This window comes from Chelonia mydas, chromosome 10 (genome assembly GCF_015237465.2).
Source record: "Chelonia mydas isolate rCheMyd1 chromosome 10, rCheMyd1.pri.v2, whole genome shotgun sequence".
Lineage (NCBI taxonomy): Eukaryota > Metazoa > Chordata > Testudines > Cheloniidae > Chelonia > Chelonia mydas.
Window position 1 is genome coordinate 22,831,893 of NC_051250.2, and position 26,797 is coordinate 22,858,689.

A 26,797-nucleotide genomic window follows, 5' to 3' on the forward strand; every position below is an offset into this window, starting at 1 on the left:
ATAAGTTAAGTGACTTGACTAAGGTCACACAGTCAGACACTGATAGAGCTGGGAAGAGAACCCAGGACTTCCTTACTTGGTGCCTTGAGCTAACCACAAGGCAACACTGCCTCTCTTTAACCCCTTTTCTATACTTGTGCAGTGTAAAATTGTCCTAAAAATCAATCTACTTAAACCAGTATGAGCTGTTAATGTAGGTGCACTTTCGCCAGTTTAAAACTTGCTGATATCAATGAGAAACCAACTTAAGCTAAATTAATTAAGCAAGAGTTAAACAGACTTAAGTGTGTTTACTTTAGGGCCTTGCTCCACTTTAACAAGATTAGTTTTTAAATTGATGTAGCGCTTTTTGTATGGACAAGGCCTAAGAGAGAGGATTTTCTGCACTGTGAAGAAGACAGCAAGGATTTCTGACTTTTCTAAATCTATAGTCTCAAAATATTTGAGGGCTGTTTTCTGGCTGTGTTAATGTTTCAAGGTTACTGATGATATCTTCAGGAAACTGCTTTGGAAAAGTTTTTAGCTAGTTGCTGCCTATGGTGATAGAAGATATAAATATGGGTTGGGGTGGTCTCATTTGTGAATAAAACCAGGAAAAACTCTAGCCATTTGTAATTAGCTAAGTGAGGGAAGCAAAAGGTGACTGGAGCATGAATTCACGGAATAGCCAAAGATCATGCAAAAAGAATTTTGGTCTGAAACAGACAGTCAAAGACACATTTTATGTCCCACCGAACAGGACATTGTAAACAGGCCTGAGAAATTCCAGGCAAAATAGGATGTGATATTAGCAAAGCCATTTGTTGATATCTGCAGCCTGCAATGCTGTAGACACTGTAACGGAGAAGAGAACTCTGATTTTGGAATATCCAGTTCTGGGGCAGGAGAAACGCAGAGATTGACTGTGTAAAATTACTGGCACAAAAAAGGACAGTAGAGCTTCTTTCTGATTGGCCCACAATGTTCTGAACTGGTCATGCATTTAGTACAGAATTAAGAGTCTACCATTTAAAATGGCACATAAACTAGTGCCTCCCAATCTGTGTTTTCAGCACTATTTATAAAACTTATTTTTTTCATTATGATTTTAGTCCAAAACTTAGCATTCTATTGTCAAACTCTGCCCTATTACATTCAAAGGCTTCCAGGAATAGTAAGGGGAAAACATTCTAATGCTAATTGAATGGGGCCCTAGAATGTGAAGGTACTTAATGAAAATAGTAGAAAATGTTTGAGTGAGTTAAGCTCTATACCTGGTTTCTGGGTTAGAATTTTCTCAAAGTTTGGCAGGGTGTGGCACGATTTCAAGAGCCTCTGAGGGTGCTGTGAAATCCTAGGTGTTCAAATGAGAGTTCACAAGTCTATCACTGGGCTGGGACTGGAAAATTCAGCTAGTTGCAAATTAATACTATCATATGTATGAGAAACATTTGGAATAAAAGATAAAATTAAATTGGAAATGGAAATTCACACCTGGAGATGGTTTATACAAGAATTATAGAAGTAGATTGGAAAAACAGTCTTAATATCCTAGCAATGGAGCCTGCTGTGATTCCTTGACGTAATTCCATATGGCCAGCCCCATTTTGTAAATGCTCTGCCAGTTGCAGATGTCATGATCGCTTCTTTTTTTCTAGGAGGATTCTTGGATTCCAAGTGAAGTTGTCCTTCATTTCTTTATTGGGACACCAAAGTCAGACCTGAAAAGGGATGTTGGGGTTGACCTCAATTTTAATGTCCCACAGAAAAAATTCAGAATCAAATTTATGCAGCCGAAGAAAAAAATCCAAGTCGATGGTAGGTCTTTCAACTAACAACCAGATCCTCTGTTAGCGGCAATCAGGGGAGCTCTGTTACAGCCAATGGAGTTACTCCAATATACACCAGCAGAGGATCTAGCTGTAAATTTATACTGAATTGTATGATAGCCATTCAGCCAATGTAGATGACATTATTATAGATTCTCCATCAGCTGGGGTAATTGCATCTTTGTTAATCCTAGATGCTCCCAAAGGTTCATGCACTCACTGGGAGCTGAAAATCAGATGGCGGGGGAAGGGGGAATTTCCTGCAGAACAGAAATACCAGGTTCCGGCCAGCTTTACTTAAGAGCCTAAGTCCCATTTTCAACATGACAGCCACTTAAGAACTTAAGTCTCAGTGAAAAATCAATGGGACTTAAGTACGTAGAAGCTGCGTCTCTTTTGAAAATGGGACTTAGGCTCTTAAGTAAAGCTTAGGTTCCAAAGTCAAATTTTACCCCACACCTCTTACTGTTTTCCTTTGCTCTGCTATTATTTGTTGTTTAATTCTGTAAATGCATTATTCACAGCAATTATAAATACCATGTTTTGATATGTTTTCACATAAGATACAGTAAAAAATATATTGTAGCTTTCTATGTACCAAAAAAAGAAAACATCTGTGTTTTTTCCTATTTCTCTAAGGAAAACTTGAGTTATCTAAGAATTCACGAATTGGACACCTGGAGCTGATACTAGATGACAAAGATGTCTATTATATTAAGGTACATCCTCAACATACAAAGTTTTCAATAGTAGGATGAAATAGACAAATAGAAATGGGATGAAAAAATCCCCATAGAGGGACAATAAGACACATGTATACTGAAATAGTGTCTGAATAATCAGTTAGTGGAACGAGTAAGTTCTCTATTACAGGTACATCCATTCATTCAAGTAGGAATAACACATACTGACAGATCATCCCTAAACTGTGTTTTTTTTAATAATCAAATATCCTTAAGCACCAACATATAAGCAAAAGCAATTTTGTTCCATTCAGACTTTGTCTTTAAAACCACCAATAACTGTGCACTCTGAGCCTGATCCAAAGTCAGTGAAACTACTCCTATTGACTTCAGGGGGCTTTGGTTTAGTAAGGGTGTATATAGTTTAAATTCCCATGTCCTCTCAGCTACTTGTACTTTTGAAGAGAGCTGAGATATTTGGGTGATAGGTAGCTTGGAAGATTGGTAACTGAATACAGAGCCTTTTACCTTCAGCTGCTAGTCTATGAGGCTCTGTGTGAGTGCAGCAGCCCGTTCCCCCATGTGCTTCTATATGCTGGATTGGGACTTTAAACAATATTTGGCCTATTTTTCACTTGCATTTGGTGCTAAATGAATAAACTGAAATGATTTCTTAGAGCAGGCTTTCAGCTGCAATCACAAATTTTTGCAATGGTCATGCGTAATGTCTGTGACTGAACCCAGAGTTAGCTTTTCACTGGCATGAATTCTGTAGATACAGGAATATCCCAAATATTCCTCTTTTAAAGATATGGTTTGCATCATAGCTGAGAGATAAACAGGATCATTCCAATGCTAAAACTATAAAAGAAAAAAAATCACGTGGGTAGAAATTTAACATTGAAATCGTACTGAGATTTTTTATTTCCCCACAGATTTAGGCTGTAATAATTCACCTTTTTTCATTACTTAATTGGCAACTTAGAAGCCGCATCAACGTAGGTCTGTCGTCCTAATCCTACTTAATTGTTGCACATTTTTCAACAACTACAGTAGTTTACCAGCTGTTTTTTCCTACAATACAATTTCAACCCAGACATTTTGAACCTTTCTTCTCTTTAGCAGAGCAGCAAATCAAACACTAATTAACGTTGCAGACTGCTGCACTTGCATTCAAGCCAACCAAAATAAAGTTCCAAACTGCCATCCAGTCAATGTTTTCAATAACACCATATCAAACAAATTTTGTTTTCATTTTGTATTTCAGTTTTTTGGTCAGTCCTGCAACATGCTGTGTGTTTTCAATTCCCACTGAAGTCAGTGGGAGTGGAGGATACCTGGCACCTCACAAGACTGGATTCTTTATCTTGTTTGGAAAATAAATCCACTGTCTCCTCACCCATTACTTGTCAACAGCAGCTTTTGCATTTTCTAAATTGAAAATATAAATATTCCCCCTCCTCCTCCCGCATTGGTAAGGTGCCCATCTCAAGTATCTAGTCACCAAATGCTGACTGAGTCTGTTTCTCAAAACATAATCAAATTGGATTGTTGGGTCGGGGTTTTTTTAGGGAATGACGGGTTTGCAAACAGTGAGTGGGGAGCAGAGATACACAACCCAGCTGGAAGTAAAGCTGATAAAGCAAGGAAGCCCAATCGTTCTGTCAGGAAACATCACTAAGCAACTTGGCAAGAAAATGGCTTTTTCAGTGTCCCTGCATAATTTACTGAAGGATGCAGCATTTCTTTCAGGTTGGTGGACAAAGTACTTGTCATATACATGAGTGGGATCTGGCGTCCTCGGGACATATGCTGAGAAGAGCATATGTTCTAGTTTCCTGCTTTTATAGGAACTAAAATCCCTTTGAAGTTAATGGGGATGCCTTTAAAATGTATGCGCTTGTGTAACACTTACTTACCTTGAAAAATAATAGCAGTTATACAGTAAATTAAACATCTTCCTTGAATCCCTTTGTCTGAAAAGAAAAAGTTTAAGTAGCATTAACATTTGCAGGGAGTCATTTATTTAAAAAAATTCTAATCCTATTTTCCATCATTCACATTTGTGTTAAAAACCCTGCTGCTGGTAATGTGGCTAGATAAAAAGGGTGAATTCATATACTGGACTAAATCAAAGATGTAACACTTAGGCCCTATTTTTCCCCCCTGACAAAATATCTTAGTGTGGTGGTTGTCAAACTTATTTGATCGCGCACTCCCCCTTTTTTGTGCCTGTAGTCCTTTACACACACACTCAGCTCCTGCCACGCAAGTGCATATACTGCCACCCAGCTCTGAAGGCAGCACAGCCACCATCAGCAGCGCAGAAGTAAGGGATCCCATGCTACCCTTACTTATCTGCTGCTGCTGGCGGCGGCGCTGCCTTCAGAGCTGGGCACTTAGCCAGCAGCCGCCGCTCTCCGGCCACCCAGCTCTGAAGGCAGAGCAGCTTCTCATACTCCCTCTCTTCCCCTCCCCCCTGAACACATTCCACACACCCCAGTTTGAGAAGCTCTGTCTTAGTGGAATCTCCAAGGATCCCCTGTGGGTCATGCTTGCCCTCCCAGCATTGCTTCTATAGAGAAATATTGTAGAGCTCAATATTTATTATATCATAATAAAGGAGTGGGCTAGATAAATAGGAAAAAATAAATAAAAGGACCTGTAAAGTGGTGAAAGATGCCTTATTGACAGGTCTGAAAGTGAGCTCCTGTCTTCATCTATAGCACAGGCCGTCCCAGTGGGAGCTTCCCCACATTGTCCATCTCATCCCTATTCTGGGGAGATCATCTGCAGGGTGAGAGTTCAGTCTCTGTCCCTATTTGGTCCTGAACCAGGCTGCTGATACTACCAAGAGTGGCATTAGTTGTGGCCAGATGCAATGTTGTTTCTTTGTAGACTTGTATCCACTCGGAATCCACTCTTCTTTTCATGCAGACCACCTCATAGTAATAGTATATGAATCATTGGCATCTGGGCTGATTTTGAACCAATGAGCTACTGTAAAAGACATGAAAAGCGCTATAGCCATTGGTCAGTCCTTACCACTACCTAAAAGGGCCAATCCTGCAAGGCAGTACACTCTGTCACTGGGGGAGCTGAAGGCACTTGCTATCTCACAGGACTGGGCTGTAGGGCTGCTTTTTAGAAGGCGGTGTATGTTTTTTCCCACCAATGTATCCTTTTTCTGACTGTACAGTTCTCATCATGTGCTGCTGCGTGGTAACCTCTGATCTTTCTGTAGTATTTCTGGAGAAAAAGGTTGATGATAAACTGAGGCAGTACTCACTTGAAGGGGAGACCTACCTTCCAGGTGTTCTTGGATCTCACACCATTGGCCTGCTGCAGCAACGAGGGAGCCTGTGGTCTAATGCTCTGAGAATAAAATATGGACTCCTAGGTACTGTGTAAATGACATTTATTGTTATGCTAAAGAGCAACGCCAAAAGATTAGAACGGTCTTCTGTTTCCCAACTGAATAAATGTAACTCTCAGAATTCCAATGAAAAAAACCCAGAATAAATTTAAAAAGTGGTTTCTGCAAACATTCTCCAATATTTGCTTTAAAATACACTGTTTCTGCAAATATTTCCGCAGTTGCTAGAATGTTTATGAAAACTGAACAAAACAGATGCACAAATTCAGTGAATTCATTTAAAAAATGAGGAAATATTTCCAGAAATGTTTTGCAGTATTTCTCCAGCTACATTATATAGACTAGAAATACCGAGCTATTAAATTTACTGGGCAGCCAAAGCAGTCAGACAATCAAAGGAGTTATATGGCTTTTGCTGAACAGCTATAGCAGTTGGTGCACAGTGTGCATGAAAACCTGACCGTGTATTTACATATGGCATATTAATCCTGGGTCATGTGTAGTGGTCTGACTAGCTAAATTTTTTTAAACCAGCACAGATATGGTTTACTTTGCTAAAAGTCATCATTTAGTGTCATGTTAGTTAGAATATCATTTACAGAGAAACAAATATTCTTCAACCATATTAGTAAATGGAAAGTGTTTGTACAGTACAATGGCTATTCTGGTTTGTACAAATACCCACTGAAAGCAAATATCTTTGAGCTTGGAGCTAGAAATAAGGGACCAAATCCAGACTTACATACAGTGTCGATCCTAAGCATTCAGTCATGAGTTTGGCTTAACAATCAGCCATTACTTTTTGTTTAAATGAAAGCCAAGATTTTCATGTCCTCGTATGGCTCCAGGAGCTAGGCTTTTAACTAAAATCAAAAACAAAAAAAAAAACCACCACGTATTGCAAGACCCACAATAAAATCGCAAAAGCTGACAATCTGCTACTTGCTCAGGTTTTGAAAAGTTTTTACCCAGATAAAAATTCCACCAAAGAAGTAAAATTAATGCCTGGATGTTTCTCTTACTGCTGGGATGGAGGGGAAGAGAGAAACTGTAGAAAATATGTCAGAACAAACATAAGCGGTATCTTGATTTTCCTTAGGCAAAAATCAGCCTAACGACTTGGACCGTTTTCATTTTGTCTTCTGATGTAAAACAGATGTTTCCAATTTCCTAAACTTGGAAACATCTTTTATTTTATTAGAAAATAAAATAAACAGAGGCCAAAGTCCATAAATAAATCCTATCATGTGGCCCATTGTTTTAGGATTTTCATTTCTAATGGAACTTGTGGGATAAATCAAAGTTTTTATGACCTAACCCTGTCACCCCCAACCTTGATAAGCAGTTTTATCAGACAGAGACCTCGGCTAAAACAGCCTCCGCTATATACCTTTCATTCACACTTCCATGCACTCTAACCTACTTATAGCACTTGGACTGCTCCCTGGCATGTTAGATAGGCACTAGCTACACCTCTGGGCCCCATTGGAAGAGCATGGGACACCTGGATTAAAAGCCTGAAGTGCTGTTACTAGTAATACATACCAGTAGCTGGGAACCTTTGGTTTCAATCAGAAGAGGACTCTGAGAAGGATATTACTGATTGCAAACTGTCAGCCCATTTAAATGAACAAAGTGTATACTTCTATATCATATGGTTCTTACTTTGTTAATTAATGTTTTCATTTTCAGAGGCAAGTTCTCCTGTAGAAAACACAAACCCATCATCCCTAAATACATGCTCATTGATACCATAAGAGTGTTCGTACCTCAAGATTCTTAGGATAAAACAAATTATATTTCTGTGAAGAATCTGTTGTTATGATTATGTGAAATGAAAACTATAATGCAGACTTAGGGTTGTATTGATAGTTTACTGTGTATGAGTTGAATCTTTCATTTTTGAAAAGCCAAAGCATTTCCATATGTGTGTGTGTTGACTCAAACAGGAGATGCAAAAAATCTTCGGCATGAATGTAATGCAGGACAGAAAATTAAAGTGGAGACCAATCCAAATGAAGCATATAAACTGGATTTGGGACATGAGCTTCACTGTACACAGACTCCATCCTATAACCATAAGGTAGAGAGTTCAATATGCTGCAATGTAGGGTTTCAAACACAGGGATATCCCAGAGGTCAGTTTTGGGACAAGCTTTTTTCCCTCTTGTTTTAGTTTATAGCCTATTTACCTACTATGGACTAGGGAATCAAAAATAAAAGTCACCGATTTCTGCTCTCTGTTACAGCTGTGTAAATCCAGAGTAATTCCAATTACTTCAATTCTTATATATGCATTCATATAATTTCTGTGGAATATTTTTGCATATGCTTTTTAATCCCAGTATTTACATATTAATATATGATTTCATTGTCTTTTCTGTAGTCAGCGGTCCAGGAATCCTCTTAAGCATACAGAGTCATGGTTTCATCATACTTACATGTCCAGAAATTAGAATGTTTTACTTGGGCTTGTAACGCTTTTCAGGTTCAGTTTGTGATGTCCTTCAGACACTAACTAACCTTCAGCTGATTAACATCTTCAAAACTCTCTGTTCTCTGAATTGTTAAGAGGCAGAGCGGAAGCTTAATAACATATAATGCTGTCTAGTATAAATATTGAGCATTAGCTGTAACATAACTTTTTACTATCACTTGCCTGCTACCAAGGGGTATTTCTGTAGGCAGGGCTACTAACGTTCTGTATATGCGCAGCACCATCTGTAAGGGGGAAAAGCATGACACAGGGAAATGGTGTGTTGTGTTCTGCAGGTTCATTTGCGGCATGAAGAGAGTGCATCTCGGCTCTACTCCCAGCTGGACGTCAACTATGGCAAACACTGGGATGAAATCAACAACAAGAGGAAGCTACTGATCAGCCAGACATTTAAAAATAGTTCAAGTCCATCTCAGGTCAACTACTTCATGGAGGTAATAGCACCTGCTGTTGGATGGCACCTGCATTGCCAGGAAGTAAAGGGCAAACTGTATAAAAAAATACGGAATGAGGCATAAAATGTGCTTGTGCTCTGAAAAAGTGATTATGGTGTAGTGGTCAGCCATGTTCGTCTTTCAATGACATCAAGGTCAAATACATTCAGTTTGCAAGCAAAAGAGGTTTTCTCTAACTACCAGCTTAGCAAACTCAACCTGGGTTCTGAGAGTCAAGCTGAATTTTTCCCATCTCAACCATCATCACTAAGAATATAATTTCTGCAGTTCAAAATGTTCCCTCACTTACTCCTGTGCAAACAACTTGCACACAATAAATGGAACTTACTAAACAATTGTCTTGGAGCATAGGGAATAGAGCTCACTCTCCCTCAAGCGCTTTATTCCCGTAGACAATTTTTTTTCATTAAAGCAAACTGACGGAATGCACATCAAGAATAATCTGAGTGAGATGGCTCCATTGTTTGTATAGTCATTTTTCTGAAGCATGCTCATTTTGAGGGATACCATCTCACCAAATGCTATTCATTGAGCAAAGTCAGAATTTTATGTGACAGTGACTGAACCCCTTACACAAATATTATTTGAAAACTTTGTATTTCATTCATGTGATATCTTATTATTTAATGTGGGTTGCGGGACACTAAACACTGAATAAGGGGCATCCCTTAAAGTAGAGGCATGAGTAGTCTGCCTGGCCTATTAAGTGTTTTAAAGGTAAAATTACGGTGTGTGGATTAGATGAACCAGATATTTAGATATGAGGAGAAAGTTCAGATCTATCTGAGACCAAGAAGTTCAAAGATGCGTGAAAATTAAACCAAACAACAAGAAAACCCATTAGTTGGACTTTTTTCAAACGTCAAAAAAAGGTTCAAGCTTGATTTGATTTGAGTTTTTGCAAGGTTTTAGGTTGGCTTATGCAAACTGATTTGCCCGTCCTAATAAAGCTTACCTTGTACACAAGATGCTGCCGTGGGATCTGTAATGTTAGCAATCAAACACAAGAAGGGACCCAGAGCATACAGTATTTAGGTAGAAGTCTTCTTGTAGAATTACAATAGCTAGACTATCTTACAAAACTGTCTCTCCTGATTCCTCCAGACATAAACTGTGGGATCAGAAAAATGTTTCCCCAGTAATGTAGTAGAGAATAACTAGATGCATTATGGTAAGTTTGTGCCTTCCTTTGAAGCATACAGTATTGACTGCTGAAAGAGATAGAATAATGGATCATATGGCAATTCCTGTGTTACTCATGTCCTGTCTGGATTTGTAATGGATCTTTACAGAAACTATGCATATAAACTTCTATATTAGTTCTTAGGGAGACTGTAACAGAAACACTCACCTCTTCAGTGCCTCCTGCTGCTGCTGCATGCAGTACTCTAATCCTTTTCCTGCTCCTAGCGCCCCCTATAGGTTCTCAGCTTTGCTTGACAGAGCTTCAGTGGCTTGAGGCCTTCTGTGTCTCAACACTCCAACCAAGTCACAAAGTTCAAAATGAACCCCTTCTGTGATAGCAATAGCAAAAGTCCAATAAAACCATCTATCTGCCTTCACCAGGCTCTTCAAACTCAGCTCTGGGACCTTTAAATTTAGCCCTTCACTCAGGCATCCAAACAAGCCTTGTCCCCTTCTTGGGGTTTACACCACTTTGCCAATGGGGGAACCCAGGCCTGCCCACTGCTATGGATTCCAACCCAGAGACCTTATAAACAGCAGCTACATACCACTTACTTCAATTTATTGCTGCTATTTCTCTGGGCCTCTTCCCACCTGACCCTTTTATTTTCACCCCATATCTCACAGTTACAGTTCTCAGGTCCTCTCTCTCCCAGTTGAAGCAAATTCAGCCAGAACCAAACTTTGGTTATCCCTCAAGCACCACTGGCCAGAGAGGAGTACTCTGCCTTGCTCCTCTGCTCCCAGCTAGGAACTGCCTGCTAATGCTTTGCAGCGCCTTCTATCTGAGCCTGCTGGGCTCTGATTCACTGCTTCTGTGCAGCCTCTCTAGGCAGGCCTCCTTTCCTGGGCGAGGTGTAGTAGGACGGCAGAACCTCTGGTAGTGGACCACAAAGGCAACCATTACAGGGGCACAGATTTTACAAAGCTTCTCAGCCAGTAGCTGCGCATGAAAATAAATGGTGTTGTTTGTTTAGAATAGATGGTGACCTTTCCATGTAGCCTATATCTGAGCTGTCATAAAGTATACTGCATATTTCAATATTGTTTTAGCAGTGACCTCCTACTAACAGCATAGATTTTACCAGAGACACCAGCACCAAATGACATGAAATTATTATCATGACTTTTTAAAAATGACTAAGGAGCTGATCCAAAGCCAACTGAAGTCAATGGGAGTTTTTCCATAAAAGTCAATTGGAAGTTTTTTCATCAACTTCAGTAGACTTTGGATCAGGCTGTAAATGCATAATTAACTGTATATAAAAATGCCATACATAAAATGTCTGTAACAGGTCTAAGGAACTTTGAACAGCTATAAAATGAAATGACAAATGTGCAAAGCAGAGCTGCTTGAAACCCAAATGAATGTTCTGTTGGTCTTGATGGTTCAGAGGATGAGAAATGCTTCCAATTTTAATCAGAATTCATTGTTGTTTTCCAGTTTACCATGCAAGTCCCAGAAAAGCAGGTCAATTACAGAACCCAGCTGCAGCACTCACGTACCTCTCAGGGCCGTTCGGAAAGTAGCACCAACTTTAAGGTGCAGTACAACGACCGCATGCCATTTGTGGCAGGACTGCAGTGGAAAGATACATCCAGAAATTACCTTAGGAAGTGGGAAGGTGAGGTACCACTAAACATTTCCAACCTCTGACGTAAAAAGCAGTCATGCAAAGGTGCTCCTAGTATTTTTATGAATTAGTCGTAGAGAGTTATTCTGTAAGCTAATGGTGAGATACTTTCTAGAGGCAGATATCTCCGGATATAGATTAAATACATTAAGGGATTATTTGTTCTCAAAGGAGCCACATTTTGAATTGTTTGCCCTATCAGGTACTGACTGGATCTACATTATTGATGTTCAAGAAAGGAAAAAATATGACGGGACAGTGACTTGAATATCAAGGGTGACTCAGGCTATAAGTTAAACACTTAACAATAGTAATTCGTTTCTGTGTGTGTGCATCGATATCTTTGTGTATGAATGTTTAAAACTTCACATTTATGTCAAGGGAATTTTATTTTAGTAAGGACAACAAGAACTAGGCCTTTATTATTATATTCTGTCTCTGTCCTTTCCAAAGTTGCTTGGGAAGTGGGGGTTGTACTGATTTTTCTGCTTCCTAGTTGTTTGTAAAAAATAAATAAAATAAAAATCTATTTTCTGATATTTATTGATCAAACAAATTGGGTCAAATTCCACCCTAACTTATACTCCATTGACTTCAGTGAGATCACGTGTTGTGTAGTATTTGGGTAGTATTTGGCTCAATCTGTGTACTGGCCCTTAAGAGCTACATTTCCAAAGTTGGTCTGTACCAAACTCACTTGTGTGTGCACACATGGATGTTTTGTTGCAAATTGAGTAGTCTGATGTAAAGGACCAAGTTCACCCAGGGGTATTTCCATTGACTTCATTTGAATTACACCAGAGTTTAATTTGATCCCTAACAAGATACTTTTTTGAGGTTTTCTTTTGAAGGTTTGCAATGTTTGGTCATAAATGTGATTTGACATGGCACATATTTATCTGTGATTTACCTGAACATATCACAAGCTGTGAACGGCATTATCTGATGAATCTTTAGATAGAATTTCAAGGTCCTAACATCTAATTATAAACAATAATAGTTGACAGAGTCGTGGAAAGAACTTTCACTATAAACCTTGTGCAAAATTCACCTTCTACCTTTATATGTGCAGTCCCGTTGGCTTTGATGGGACTAATCATGTGTATAAGGCTCCAGAATCACTAACTCACTGTGTGAATAAAGATTGTGCACATTGTGGCAAATCATGCAGTGGAATCCAGGTCCCTTGCCGAGTTACCACTAGATGACATTTTGTCCCATCATTAATGGGCCTTTAGTAGTGCAGCACATATGAGTCATAAGATCATAGTCCAAAGACCTCTGCAGTATACCAACACATTTTAGCCTCAGTCTAAGTCAATTTTGTTGCAGGTTTAGAAGTCAGGTAGCACAAGACCTAACATTCTACCAGCTTTAACTTCAACCTGTTAATTTGCTTTCAGGTGCATTAAACATGGATACCCCATGGCTATATCTGTATGTAGCTCACAAACTACACCAACCTGAGCGATCTGCTCATCTGTCTTCTATGGAGCTGACAGCTGGGAAAGCCCTTTCCATCAAGAACCTGGTGGTGGAAATGTTCTGTAAAGACAAAGGCAATGAAAAAGAAGGGAAAATTCACATCTATACACCAACTACAACCTACCTGCGGGTTAGTAACTCATTGCTTCCTTTCGTAGCGCCCAGCATGGATGGATATCATATAGCAGTAGTTATACAGCAATTCTCAGCACACAGCATGCAGTGATCTTTGTGTGTGAATCTACCAGATAGTGTCTTGAAATGCATATGTTCAGCTGTTCCCTGGGCTTGTATAATGTGCTGTTCATCCTCACCCTGGCACCTTGTTAGGCATCTCTATCCCTCACCTTGCAGTGCAAGCAGAGTCAATACCTCCTAACCAGTTCTGGAAAATGTGATGCATGCTAGCTGTGCATGCAGATGCAGCACATCTCTCCTGAGGGTGACATCATCCCTCCCTGCACAAAGCATTTGGGGGATGGAGTTCCACCCTGCCACTAATCCAGCCTATGAACCTCCTTTCTTCAACGTTTTTGGGCCATTGGATGTGCGGTACTTCTAATATCAGAACAGATTTTGACCAAAGACACCGAGTCTACTGATTCTAGGACTGATTCTAATTTCACTAACACAACTGTGGTCTATACAGGTTCTAATACCACGATCATCACCCCATAGAATCTGAGCACCTCTCAGTTGTGCATTAAACAACAGAACTAACATCCGACACTAGATTTGCCCTGGAGTAACTCCATATGTTTTGATGTAAGTGCAAGTGAGATCAGAATCAGGATCTTTCCATTTGAAAAGTCAGTCCTCTTTATAGCATACATTATTCAGAATTAAAACTGTAGGTCAGGGTTTAAGAGAAAGCAGCTGTCAGCTGAAATGTCTTTCATGCTGGGACAAACCCATAATTCAGGTTACTTTAGGGTGTTCCTTTATTTTGAGTCCCACCCTTTCCCCATTAGATCTCTGTTGGTCTAGTCCCACTTGAGGATTGTTGGAAAGAAAGAATTGGCTTACTTGTTAATTTCTTTGAAGACGTCCAGCCATCTATCCTTCCCTTGTTTGGGCAGAACATAAAATAAAAAGAACAAAGATAGATATTGACCACCTCGTGAGAATTATAACATCCTGAAAGTGAGATTAATGTCTTTACAATGGAAATGCTGGAAACTTAACTCTAATAGATGCTATTATAATTGTCATGGAGACTTCTGTCCAAGGAATCTCCTTCCATTCATTTCTCTGCTGTACTGCAGAGAGAAAAGGATTCTACCTGCTGTAACTCAACAGGTCCAAAATATTTATCTTTATCTTTCAGGCATCCACAGTCAATCACCTTGAGAGGAATGTTCTGCACAGCTACAGTGAAGTGGTATCAGTGTGGAACCCGCTCGTGAGGAATGAGATTCATTTGGAGAATAGCGAGCGAGCCAAGTTTCTTTGCTTTAAGATAAAGAGTACAAAGCAGGAATTTAATTTGTCAGCTGACTATTTACACCTGCAGGGGGTAAGATGGTTGTATAAATGTTAACTTTTCTGGATCTGGGACTGTATCTTGCAGGTGTATCCAAATGGGGAGCATCACTCATTTATTAGACTTCAATTTTGCACATCCGTAGCTAGCTTTTTCTATCCTTTTATATTGTGAGAAATGCTGAAATGTAAAACTGAGTTTTGTTTTGTTTTTTTTTAAAAAAAACCCACTTTATGCAGGCTAAAGAAATCCATCACCACTACTAGATTTCTCCTTCATTTTTATGGTGTACTTCAGTTTGAGTTCTTCTCTCATCTCTTGGAGGCCAGTGGCACATACTGGGTGCTGAGGGATGCTGTGTTCCTAGAAAACATGAAAGCCTAAATACTTAGACCTCAGTGTGGGTGTGTGATATATGCAGACGCTGTTGCTAAATACTTTGAACTATCAGGTACCATGCCTGCATGTAGGATAACAGAAGAGCTGTGCAAATTATGGATTTCTGGCCATTCTGAAATATAGAGGGGGAAAAATTGCTTCCAGTCAACCTAAAAATGAAAATTTCAAAATTTTTCAGTGAATCAAAAAACAAAATTCATTTTGGGTCAAACATGGTTTTGATTTTGATCTTTTTTTCTTTTTTAATTTAAAAAATAAAATTAAAGGTAACTTCAAAAAGAAGTGGTTTCAAATGGAAAAGTTTAGTTTCAAAAATATCAAAACAAAATGTTTTGACTTTTTTAGAATTTTGAGTTTGGGCTTTTTACTGTAACGATTCGTGGCAATCAACATTAATTCTCAAAAAATGTTTTCTTTGACCCAAATCTGCATTTTTTGTCAAAAAAAGAGTTTTGGTTGAAACATTTCACCCAGCTCTGAGTAGCAGTAACTGGTTTCATGCACCACCACCTACACTTCAGTGTGCTTGATATCAGAAACTAGCCTTTAATATGCAAACAATAGTGCTGTTTGAAGCTATATTTACTTTGCTTGGTGTCTACAGTGCACAGCAGATAATCAACAGCCTGTCCTCTAAAAAGATACTTTGACCAGCTTAGGATACCGTATGTTTTGAAAAAACAGCCCTGTTCCATTCACAAATCAAACCAGCGTAACTGAAATGTGAAACTGACCTTAAAATACAATAATTTATCTAAAACATGAGCATTATGTCCCTGCAGAAAATACAAATGCAACTCCTGTCCTGTAATTTGCACTTGTACTTCATGTTTGTATTTCCACAAAGGTCACCCCTTTTGCTCTTCACAGAAAGGAACAGGTTTTAATCTGTTGCAGCCTGAGGCTCTTTTAAAAGGAAATTTGTGAAGTATTGAATGCATGCATATTCTGCAACTACTGTGCATTCAAGTTTTAGGACTCATAGACAGTAGGCAGCAAATTCAGGGTTTTAATGCTTGCTTTGCTTTTATAAAACACAGTGTCCTAAATTTAATCACTGTTGTAGACCCGATCTTGTGAAGAGCTGAGCTCAAATGGAGTCAATGCTGCTCAGCATCTTGCAGGATTGATCCTTATTGCCTCCAGTATTATTATGATATAAAAGAAATACTTTTAAATTTACTTTGAATTTTTTTTTAAATCACACATTAAAATGTTTGTACTTTATGGTATTCTTTGGTTACTTTGCTGTACAATGGTGATATGTTTCGTAGCAGTTACCTCTCCTTTTTGCCCAATGTTTTGCTGCACAAATGTGATGAGCATCTCCACTGAAAAACAATAACAGCCATGGAGTAATTTAAGGTCTGATCCTACTGAAGTCATTGGTTCAGATCTTAACGTCACTTAAACTGGTGTAAATTAGGAGTAGCTCCAATGAAATCACTGGAGTTATACCAGTGTTCAGATTGGTGTAAATAAGATCAGAATTGGGCCATTGTGAGCTCTGTTGTTGGCTTTATGGGGAGCAGGAATGGACTTGTCCTGTAAGACAACAACCTCACTGCAGCCTGGTTCACTCTGTGGTTTGTGACTAGCCACCTCTACCCATGGGTCCAGCAAATCTGACTCAACTCTCCTCTCTCAATGCTACCCTGATGCTCCTGCTACTTCGACTGCAGCCTAAAAAGACTAACTTCTCCTTGAGGGCTCTATGGACAGACCACAAGAGTCTGCCAGAAGTGCTGCAGCTTGAGGGTCAGATAGAAGAGCTGAAGAAAGATAAGATGTTCTACCAGAAACGTGGAACCATCCATTTCAGGTATAGTAACTTTTTTTTTCATATCTCCACAGAATGTTTACCTTAAATTTTAATGTGAGTTTTAACGCTCCTGTGAAAGGTGCTGGGCTTGACAAGACTGAAGTCCCCATTCTGCCTATATGCCTAACCTTGCACTGCCAGACTAAGTCTTTGTAGCCATTCTCTGGTGAGACTGTTAAAAAGGGTGCTATTGCAATAGCTAATTTTGTGATAAGGACATCTGTTCATTAGGAACTCTGCAGAGAGCATCAACTCATTTCACAAAGACCACAGAAAAGTCACAAGATGGTCAGACTTTCAGGTGGTGAAGGTCCTAACACCTATAATTAAGTCCTTGAGCCACGTAGGTACCTATTTTTCTCCCATTTCCTAGGGAACAATATGACTGCCTTAATGTCAAATATATCTCCCCTAAAACATGTTGTTTTAGTTTGGGAATGTGTTTCATTTACTCCTGGGAAGGAATGCATGGTCTCTTGATTTTGGCCAACTCTAGAATCTGTCCCTTGATGTGTCATTACTGAAATGTAATTTCAGGGACCCTACAGAAATTCAGGGCTCAAGTCTCTGGGCTGTTGTCCATCTCCAGAGAGATTTTTGAGCACTCTCAATGTCCAGGGAGGTCAGAAGGAGATACAAGTACCCAGGATCCCTTAGGAGCTGCCAAACGTTTGTATAAGCCGCTGTTTAAGTAGTGGAAAAAGTACATGAATGAAAAATGAGGAATGATGTCAGCTGTCCTGTTGTGCATGAACTCAGTCCAGTGTGAGGTTATAAAATTGAATGTCTCCTTCCTAAGCTTTCAGCTAACTCTATTCAGAGAAGTCTATAAAATGCTGCAGCTAAGTAATAAACGATGCCCTGGGCTGAGGATTAGCTGAACATCTGTTTCCTGGGACACCTAAATTAGTTCACTGAATTTGATGCAAGTTATATTGTTTCTACAGAGTACAAAAAATGTACTTGCTAGCTGAGATTTTCAAAGTTGCCTGAAGGACAAGGGAGGGTCAGTTCCCATTAGAAATTAATGGGAATTGTGCAGCCATATCTTCCTGGCGGCTTTGATGGTCACACGCATTGGCTGCAAGATACATAAAGTCCCTGTGTGAGTGATACATGAGGCACTGATTCAGGTGCTCTGCACCTGTCCTTCATACACCATAGAATCCAACATCATTTCAGTTACTTTAAATGCTGGAAGATGTTGGATATGTTGTGTGGTATAGGGTAGGAATTTTCCATCAGAAATGCTGGCTAACATGTAACACTATTATTATGTATTATTATTTATTCTTTGTATTCCCATACACCTGGGAGCCCTGGTCATGAATCAGGAGCCCAATGTGCTAGGTTCTGAGCAAATACAAAACAAAAAAAGACAGTCCCTGCCTCCAAAAGCTTGCATTCTGAACTAGTATGGAACTCTAACAGTATGTGTCATTCTAGCACATTCAGACAGGTACCATTATCAAACATTTCTTTTCCCTTCTTCATCCTTCCTCTACCCCTGTAATTTTTCAACCTTCCATGTAGGCTTGCTTTGTTTCAGTAATTGACACTAGAGGTGTTTGCAATTGAATGTCTAGGAGTTTCAGCTGAAGAAAGAAACTGTTTTTTTTTTCCTCTGTGGTTTTTCCTTAAAATCTTTACTTCTTTGTTTTGTCCCAGACATCCATTTAAACTGCCCATTCCCCAGAGCTTCCTTCTCCAGGAGACATTTACTGTAGACAAAAAGCAAAAACACTACTTCTTGGAAACTAAAATTTTGATAAATGGGCTGGATGAATCAGTTCAAACCTTTACACTTGGCTACCAAGCTGAACATCCCTATGTGAGTGATACCTGATGTGAGAATTTGCCTGTAACTTCAGATAGTGACATAGTCAGAAAATAAACAGGTTACTCTATAGAACTCACATCTCTGGCTTTTGTTCCTCATTTTTTTAGATTTGTGCTGGCTTAGCTCATCCTTATAACAGCAAGATTTTCCCCAAAAATGTAGAAATATGTGCCTTAACCCGGTGTCACCAAAGTGTAAGTAAACTTTATGTTAAGTTTAATCCATGAGAAAGGCTCCATGACATGTCTGTATAACTGAAGGTCTACCAATTTAGTTAAAAGTTTGATTGGTTTTGAAAATTTGCTCACAGCAGCTACCTGAACGTAGGCGGGGAAGCTGAAGTACAAAGAGGTGTCTCTTCTGTGTTAGAGGAACAAGTATATTTTGTGTAAATTAATGTTAAGTATTATTATTATTATTTATTATTAAGAATGTGCATTGGGAAGCTGGAGGTTGTAAGTTCAAATCCTGGCCTTGGGCAAGTCATTTTACCTTTATTACCAAAATTAATTTATTTTTCTTACGCTGCTCAGCGAGTTCCTTCAGAGTCATAATGCAACAGCTCCCTACTAACAGGATATCACTCACATTTCGTAATAGGTCAGGCTAATATTCTGCTTGGTTTGCTAATTCTAACAACTTAAATCTCAACACACAGGCAAAGCATGAGATCGAAGCTATTCTGAAAGTCAATAAGAAAGATGCTGTCAGGTTTCTGGGCAAGTACCAGAACAAATCCAGTGAGATGGATTTCAGACATCTCTTACACATGAACATGACTCACTCATTCCAGGTATTTGCACTGACACTGACACCTTCCGTACTTACTATGAACAATTATTTCCTCCCCACCAAGATACAGTTTCCCCTTTCTTTGAGTCTCTTCCCTTCTGCCATTCAATAAGCTCTCAATGTGCATTCCATCGTTTTTCTTTAACATTCCTTTGGTTTGGGGAGTTTTAGTTAACATTCATTTTTTTCTGTGTTTACACAGGACATAGCACAATGGGATTCTGGTCCATGACTGGGGCTCCTAGGTGCTACCACAATGCAGATAATTAATAATAGTAATTAATAATCTGTCTGCGGGGAGCTAAAATATACTGATCATGTGGATTTTTTAATTGTAATAATTAGGAGGTTTTTTCAACCTGGGAAGGGGTCATTGTATGTATTAAGTAAAAGGTTTATATATACACACACACAAAAGTATGGATAGAAAATGATGAAAGTTAACTTGTATAGAAATAGCCATTATGCACAAATTGTGTTTTACTGAACAGCTCAAGTTTCCACAAGCACTGGCCCTGAATGGAGAGCTCTTTTCTGTGCAATCCAAATGGGAAGTCTTTGATTATGGTGTGAATATAAAAGCCACCATCAACAGAAATGATTCTTCACAGGTCAGGTTCCTATTTATTGTGATTCCATTGCATGAACTGGAGTTATTGTGATGTACCTACTTATTAATTCACTCTTGCGAAAGGCAAGCATAAAAACAGTGTGTTGCTCAAGACCTCAAGGTCTTGTATTGGCTCTTTCCATAGGAGTGAATTTAATTCTCTGAAAAGCTTCTATAGTTTGATTTAACTTTGTATCATAAATTCCTGGGGAACAGCATTCAGGGAGGGGAGTACAACATTCATAAGACCATGAAGTTCATGGGGAATCAGATGACTCTTGTTGTGGAGAGGGAGAAACCCAGAGCACCTAGTTAGGTTTCTGTGGTTAGATTGTGGCTTGACTGCTGTGCACAGTTGGAATTTGTTTTTATTTTGCAGATCGCAAACTTTGAAAAGTTTATAGAATTGCTATGAGGAATTTATCCTCAAATAAAATACCTCTGATGCCTAAACTCCAGAATCTTCCAAGTGTTTAGCAACACACTAAACATAAAATGCTCCCAGAAATGATTTGCTAGTTGAAAGTATCAATGCCAGGAAGGTAGATATTTTCCTCAGAACTAGGAGATGGACCCATGTTAAGAAAAGTATCGTTCTAGCCATGCCGGTCCCAGATATTAGCGAGTCAAAGTGTGTGAAATAATATCTTTTATTGGACCAACTTCAGTTGGTGAGAAAGACAAGCTTTTGAGCCACACCAAGCTCTTCAGAGCCTGAGCTCAAGCCTGAGACGCATCTTCAAAGCACTGTCTATGCAGCCATTTTTAGAATGCTAGTGCAAGCCTCACTAGCCCGAATCTCTTGACCTCGGCTGGGAGGTTCCCTCCCCCTAAGTGAATGTCTTCACTACAGAGTGTACTCAGGTGATCAGCACCTGGGTTAGCCTTGCCCAGGTGTGAACCGCAACACTGTAAGCTCTACCCAATTTACTGTGTCCAAGTGAAACCAGCACCCAAGCTCTAGCCTAAAACCCATGTTAGCTGACCTGGCTGGGGGTAAAAACCATCAAACTTCAGTGAGAAGGGTTTTCATGTGGATGGGAAGGGAATTACAGGCAATCCCAGAGTAAAAGTTTGATTTAACTCTGCAGTGTAGACATACCCCTAAATAGGTGTTGAAAAGTGTGTCTCTGTGTGTGTACACATGCACAGGGAGCAGGATTTGGCTAAAATTCAGAAAGCTTTGGAGTAAATTATCCTGAAACTCAAATTAAATTATGCTGGAATTTCACCATAATTCTTCATTTCAGCTGTGTAACTTCTCTTGTGCCAACAGTTCATTGCTCAGCTAAATGGATCAAATGCTCACTTTGGATTTTCTTCCCGGTTTACTCATCCATATCAGTCAAAATTCCCCCAAAGCTTTCAGGTACAGACTAATTTTAACTGAAATTTTAATTGGGGTATGTTTTTTCTTTCTCTCTCTTTTCATTCTCCCTCTTTGACTATTTTCAGTTTTATTATTTCAGAGTAGCAGTCGTGTTAGTCTGTATTCGCAAAAAGAAAAGGAGGACTAGTGGCACCTTAGAGATTAACCAATTTATTTGAGCATAAGCTTTCGTGAGCTACAGCTCACTTCATCGGATGTATCATCGGATGTATCGGATTATGCTCAAATAAATTGGTTACATCCGATGAAGTGAGCTGTAGCTCACGAAAGCTTATGCTCAGATAAATTGGTTAGTCTCTAAGGTGCCACTAGTTTTATTATTAGTTCAGCAAACCAAACACAAAACCCATGTGGTGGTAACTTAGTCACTGGAGTCAGCTGTAGAATGTACAGTATCAGTCACTCCATATCCAGGACATTTGTATCAGTAGCCCACACCCCACTTAATCTGTATTAAGATTGGTTGTGCAGTTTAGTAGTAGTATTTTGACCATCTGAGCTGAGGCCACAAATTCTAGCCTTTGTCTCCCATACTACCAGGAGCTGGGAGAGCTCAGGCATCTATGTGGGGAATCTGTGTCAGTTTGCTCTGGGGTTACTGCTGCTTGACAGAGCAGTGTGAACAGGCTGCGGAGGGATCTGGGTGCAGCTGACCTTGGCATGGTTGGCTGCAGCACAGGGTCTTTGAGGAGTGATACACAATGGAAAGGGGAGGCCCTTGCTGGTGATTGCTCAGGAAAGCCAGTTTTAATCACCACAGCCAAGGACAGAAAATTCTCCTCCTCCTATTACACATTCCAGAGTGAGATGTGGCCAGTCACTTGCATCCAGTCTGACTAGCCAGTGTACGGCCATATGCAGTGATGAGCTGCCAAAATCTTAACAACGGGTTCCCTCCTCACCCCACGAGAGGGTCATTGTCCACCACCACCCCCCGGGACTCCTGCCCCATCCACCTCCTTGATGCCCCCCCCAGGACCTCTGCCCCATCCACCCCCCTCCCCTGTCCCGTGACTGCCCCCAGAACCGGGCAGGAGGGTCTCGTGGACCACCGTAGTGGGTGTCCACCCCACCCCTAAGAGCCAGAGGGACCTGCCGGGGGGCGAGGTGGGGAGTCCCAGAGGTGCTTACCTGGGGCAGCTCCCAGGAAGCATCTGGCAGGTCCCTCTGGCTCCTAGGGGTGGGGGAGCATAGCTAGGGGGGAGCAGGGGGAGAGGCTGCTCCCCCACTGATCACATCAAAAGTGATGCCTTAGGCGCTGACTCCCTGGGTGCTCCGGGGCTGGAGCACCCACAGAGAAAATTTGGTGGGTGCAGAGCACCCACCGGCAGCTCCCCACCCTGCGCCCGGCCCCATAACACAACATGGGGCTGGAGCACCCATGGAGTCGGCACCTAAGGTGCCACTTTTGGCCGGTTAAATTGAGAAGCCCTTTTAGAACTGGGTGTCCCTCGCGGAACAGCCGGTTCTAAAAGGGCTTCTAAATTTAACAACCGGTTTCAGCAAACTGGTGCAAACCGGCTCCAGCTCACAGCTGGCCATATGGTAATTCCAAAGCAGTGCATGTGCTTATCTTGCCAAAAGGCTCTCCTGCCTTACACTGAACAAGTTTCTCCTTAAAGCAATAAATATGCTAGTATCATATCATGCAAATACAGTAATGCAGCCAAATTCCCTAGAACATGGGGGAAGGGGACTTTTCTTTTAAAAAACAATGCTTTGTTCTAATTGCAAGCAGATGTACAATAAGTTCACATAAGTATGTAAAGCTTTGACATGGCAATAATTCCCTGGCTAAGATCATATGTAATCTCTTATCAAGTCATTCTCTCCTACCTCTTCTAGTACCCTTATCCTGTTCTGACAGGGGAATGGACTAAATGATCCAACAGATCTCTTCCTTCTAACTTCTGTCATTTAAATTCACTGTTGCCAATGAAATACTACCAATATTTTGATCTGGGGCTCCCCTCTAGCCTGTAATAAATCTCTCATACCAGGATTGTATGACTAAAACAGTGGAGTGAGTAGTTAGGGAATCTATTCATTTTCCCATTTAAGCAAAAATGCTTTTGCATAACCAAGGAAGTAAGTGATAGCACCTGGCAAACAAACTTCTGTTAAGTGCACCTCACTAGAGATATTTATATTTGGTTCCTCAAAAATGTCCCGAGTGCACTGCTGATCTAGCCCGGTATCCAGCTTGTGTAACTTGAAATGGTTGTGTTGATGAAGATTTTGTACTATCCTTCAGTGGAAAATTGTATTGAAAAAAACTATTCAGTATATGCCAAAGGCAAAACCAATTGTTGCTCTGAAGTATTTTTTTCTGAGCTCCGTGGATAATGATTTAGCAGTGTCCAGAGAGGATGACTTCATCAGAGACAGGGAAATCACTCCAGCCTTCCTTTTAGTACTGTTTGTCAGATTTTAACAAGGGATTTCTGAGACCCTCGTCCTGTACATTGCTCTCAGCAGTAGGGTTGCTGAATGTGACATCGCATTGTTTTGTCATGTGTCATCTGAGTTTCCTAATGCAACAGATGTCTTGTTCTCATTTTCCCCTGTGTGTAGGCCCATGCAGCTGTTAAGAGTTATGGTGAGAACAGTCTCAATGGATCACTTTACCTTCATTCCAGTGGAAAGGATCTAGTGCTGCTGGAGGTTGATATGAGCAAGGAGACCAGAAAGAACAGCAGGATTATTGGAGTGAGTGCTCTCCTGCATCAGGCAATTTTGACAGAACCAGAGTCTGTACAGCTGCAGCTAATGGGCAAAGTATCTCCATCAAGGTAAAGAAAACCGTATAATAATAACCTTCCTTAACAGGAGTTCTGAAGCGTCTTCCCTGATCAATCTGAGCTTCTCTTTTAAGCATGGCAGTTTGCCTTCTGACATGGGCAGAAAGCCATTGAGGGGGCAATGTTCCGTGCACTCTCCTAGCTACTTGAGTATTTTGCTTTTTAATTTTTTGAAACACTAAAATAATCTTCTAACTCTCTCTCTACTGGTTGCTTTCTTAGATCATTGTTCATAGATAATGGAGAGAACAGGAGAGATTCCCTGTGAGTAAATTAGTTCTTCATGTTAGGTTATCAGTTGTGTTTCTCATTTTTTGTCCTCTGTCAGATGAAGCAGAATGGATATTTACCAGCTACGCTAAGGGGATTGTGGGAGGCATCATGATTAACCAATAATCTGAAAAGTTCTGTGAAGGACCTTCAGGGGCAGTTGTGGAATTAGCACTCTAGCTTGTCTACCTCCAAGCCCTAGATTTAATCCATTAGGCCAGGTCTCTTTTAGAGCAGTGTTTCTCAAGAACTGGTCCATGGACCACTGCCGGTTGCTGAGATCTCCCTGACACAATTGAAGAAGGTGGCAAGACAGTCCCTGCTATCAAAAACATTGAGAAACACTGTTTTAAAGGGCACTGGCACCAGCACCACCTCTCACTCCTCCAGCAGTTTCTTTTTTCAACCTCTCAAATGGAAAATTATCCACTGAAAGAGGCTTTAAATTTTTACAAAAATCCAAGTATTTTGTGCAAAATTTCATTGGGGCAGGGGAGGAAAATGTTGCAAAATTACTACTTTGAGTATATGTTCTCATGGGTGCTCCAACGCAGGATGTGCGTGTGCCTGGGCACTCTGAATCAGACACGGCAAGTCCTTTTTCTCTTTATCCACTAGGCCATGCTGGTATAATTACCTAGTTTTACGAGATTTTAAAATTTACTCCAGAGTAGATTTTAAAAGTTCTTTGAGTACATTGGGTCCCAGTTTGAGCTTGTGTGTTCATTTTCGGACAAAGAGTCTCTTGAGCATTGGGAGGGGTGTGGTGAGCAGTCAACCAATAGCGGGATGCCAAACAGGCTCTATTGCCCACACAGATATGTGTGTACATAAATAGGAGCAGCCTTGAAGTCTTGTTTAAAATTTGACCTGTTGAGGGTAACCTCTAGAATTCTTTTCTCTAGTGAGAAGCAGTGAAATCTCCTCTAAGCAAATGAAAATAATAAGAAGGAAGCTTTGGTGTGTTTATGGTCATCAAAATTTAAGTGAAGAAAAAATTGTTCTCTGACCTGTTTCATGGATTTCTTTTTCCATGTTCTACACTTGTCTAGCATAAGCGCAGAATATACACTAGACAGTCATTTTGCAAAATGGAGGGTTAGTTTTGCCCTACATTAACGGAGATAGAGTGACGTTAAATATTGAACACTGATAACAAATCTTTATTGATAATGGTGCGCAAGCTACTTGTGTTTGTTTCTTTCCCTCTTAGACTTCTGTTGTCTTCTGAGCTGAAGCTAAATGAGAACAGGCTTCATCTAGATTTTGTGGGAGCCATGGAGCAGAAAGTTGGTCTTGTCCTGTCCCTGAATGGGAAAGTCCAACACAACATTGGAGGCTTGAAGGTCATACCACAGCTCTTTTCTCTGAATGGATCTCTAAAGCGCAAGAACAACATTCATGAAGGTACTTCCTCACTATGTGCTTTGCTGTAAGAGGATAGTTAAGAATGCGGCTACCAAAGGAGATTTATTATTTTTCGAGTATAAGACATCCTCCACTGTGGTGTCTTGGTGCATTTAAAACCTACTAGCAGCCGAGAACAGAAAGTATAAATTTAGTATTTATAGTGGTGGTTTCTTGTGATGTGAACAGCTGTCCACTGGGTAGAGATCAAAATTGGGTTCTTTTAGTGGAAATTGGCAATAAACAAAATTCATTAAAATGTTTCTATTTTGATTGAAAATGTATATGTTTTCATTGGAAAACATTTTAAACTCTTTCAGGCTTAAAATGAAATTTTGGGGTTTTCAAGGTTTCATTTTTTGACAAAACCCCAAAACATTTTGAAGAAAATTTGGGGAAAATGAACCAAGTTTTTCTTCATTGCCATTGTTCCCCTGGAGCAATAACATTTCCCAACCATCTCTACAGAAAATACAGGGGGATGCTGGCCCATAGCTCCGTCCCTTTCTGGGCTGGGTCTGTGGAGTGCAATGGAGGAGTTGCTGACACGTGCGCTGCAGCGCTCCGGGAGGGACTGTGCACATGGGGGCTGTCCCATCCCACACCATGCACTGGAGTAGAACAATGTGCCTCTGGGGCACCGTGTGCTTCCAGTGTCACAATCCCTCGCCAAGTTTCCCTGGATGGTGCATCTTACTCAGTCCAGGGCCTTGAAAAGCACAGTTTGGGTCTTAAATATCACACAACTTTTTAAGAAGAAACCTAATGCGAATACCAATTGCCTCAGAAATACTATTATAATGTAATGTGCTCTCATCAAAAGGTATTTCCACTAGCTGACTAATTGCTGTCTCTCTCTT

The 26,797-nt window shown here is 40.2% G+C and overlaps 1 protein-coding gene and 1 long non-coding RNA gene across 5 annotated transcripts in view; one reads left to right on the top strand and one right to left on the bottom strand.

Annotated features, from left to right (window-relative positions):
* LOC102932729 overlaps positions 1–26,797 on the top strand; it is a 152,358-nt gene that overhangs the window by 64,500 nt on the left and 61,061 nt on the right. For all 4 annotated transcript variants that reach the window (XM_043523560.1, XM_043523559.1, XM_043523561.1 and 1 more), the window contains exons 22-38: positions 1,638–1,797; positions 2,448–2,527; positions 4,063–4,243; positions 5,736–5,891; positions 7,817–7,950; positions 8,640–8,798; positions 11,449–11,629; positions 13,042–13,253; positions 14,451–14,639; positions 16,688–16,827; positions 18,496–18,658; positions 18,775–18,861; positions 19,326–19,460; positions 19,951–20,070; positions 21,346–21,438; positions 24,034–24,251; positions 25,744–25,937. In XM_043523560.1, coding sequence (XP_043379495.1) covers positions 1,638–1,797; positions 2,448–2,527; positions 4,063–4,243; positions 5,736–5,891; positions 7,817–7,950; positions 8,640–8,798; positions 11,449–11,629; positions 13,042–13,253; positions 14,451–14,639; positions 16,688–16,827; positions 18,496–18,658; positions 18,775–18,861; positions 19,326–19,460; positions 19,951–20,070; positions 21,346–21,438; positions 24,034–24,251; positions 25,744–25,937 — 2,602 coding nt within the window. The remainder of the gene's footprint in view (positions 1–1,637; positions 1,798–2,447; positions 2,528–4,062; positions 4,244–5,735; positions 5,892–7,816; positions 7,951–8,639; positions 8,799–11,448; positions 11,630–13,041; positions 13,254–14,450; positions 14,640–16,687; positions 16,828–18,495; positions 18,659–18,774; positions 18,862–19,325; positions 19,461–19,950; positions 20,071–21,345; positions 21,439–24,033; positions 24,252–25,743; positions 25,938–26,797) is intronic.
* LOC122461918 lies at positions 1,097–13,186 on the bottom strand. Its single transcript, XR_006284182.1, has 4 exons — positions 13,102–13,186; positions 5,798–5,866; positions 4,411–4,467; positions 1,097–1,700 (listed from the first exon to the last, which is right to left on the bottom strand). It is a non-coding gene; the product is annotated as an uncharacterized LOC122461918 (long non-coding RNA).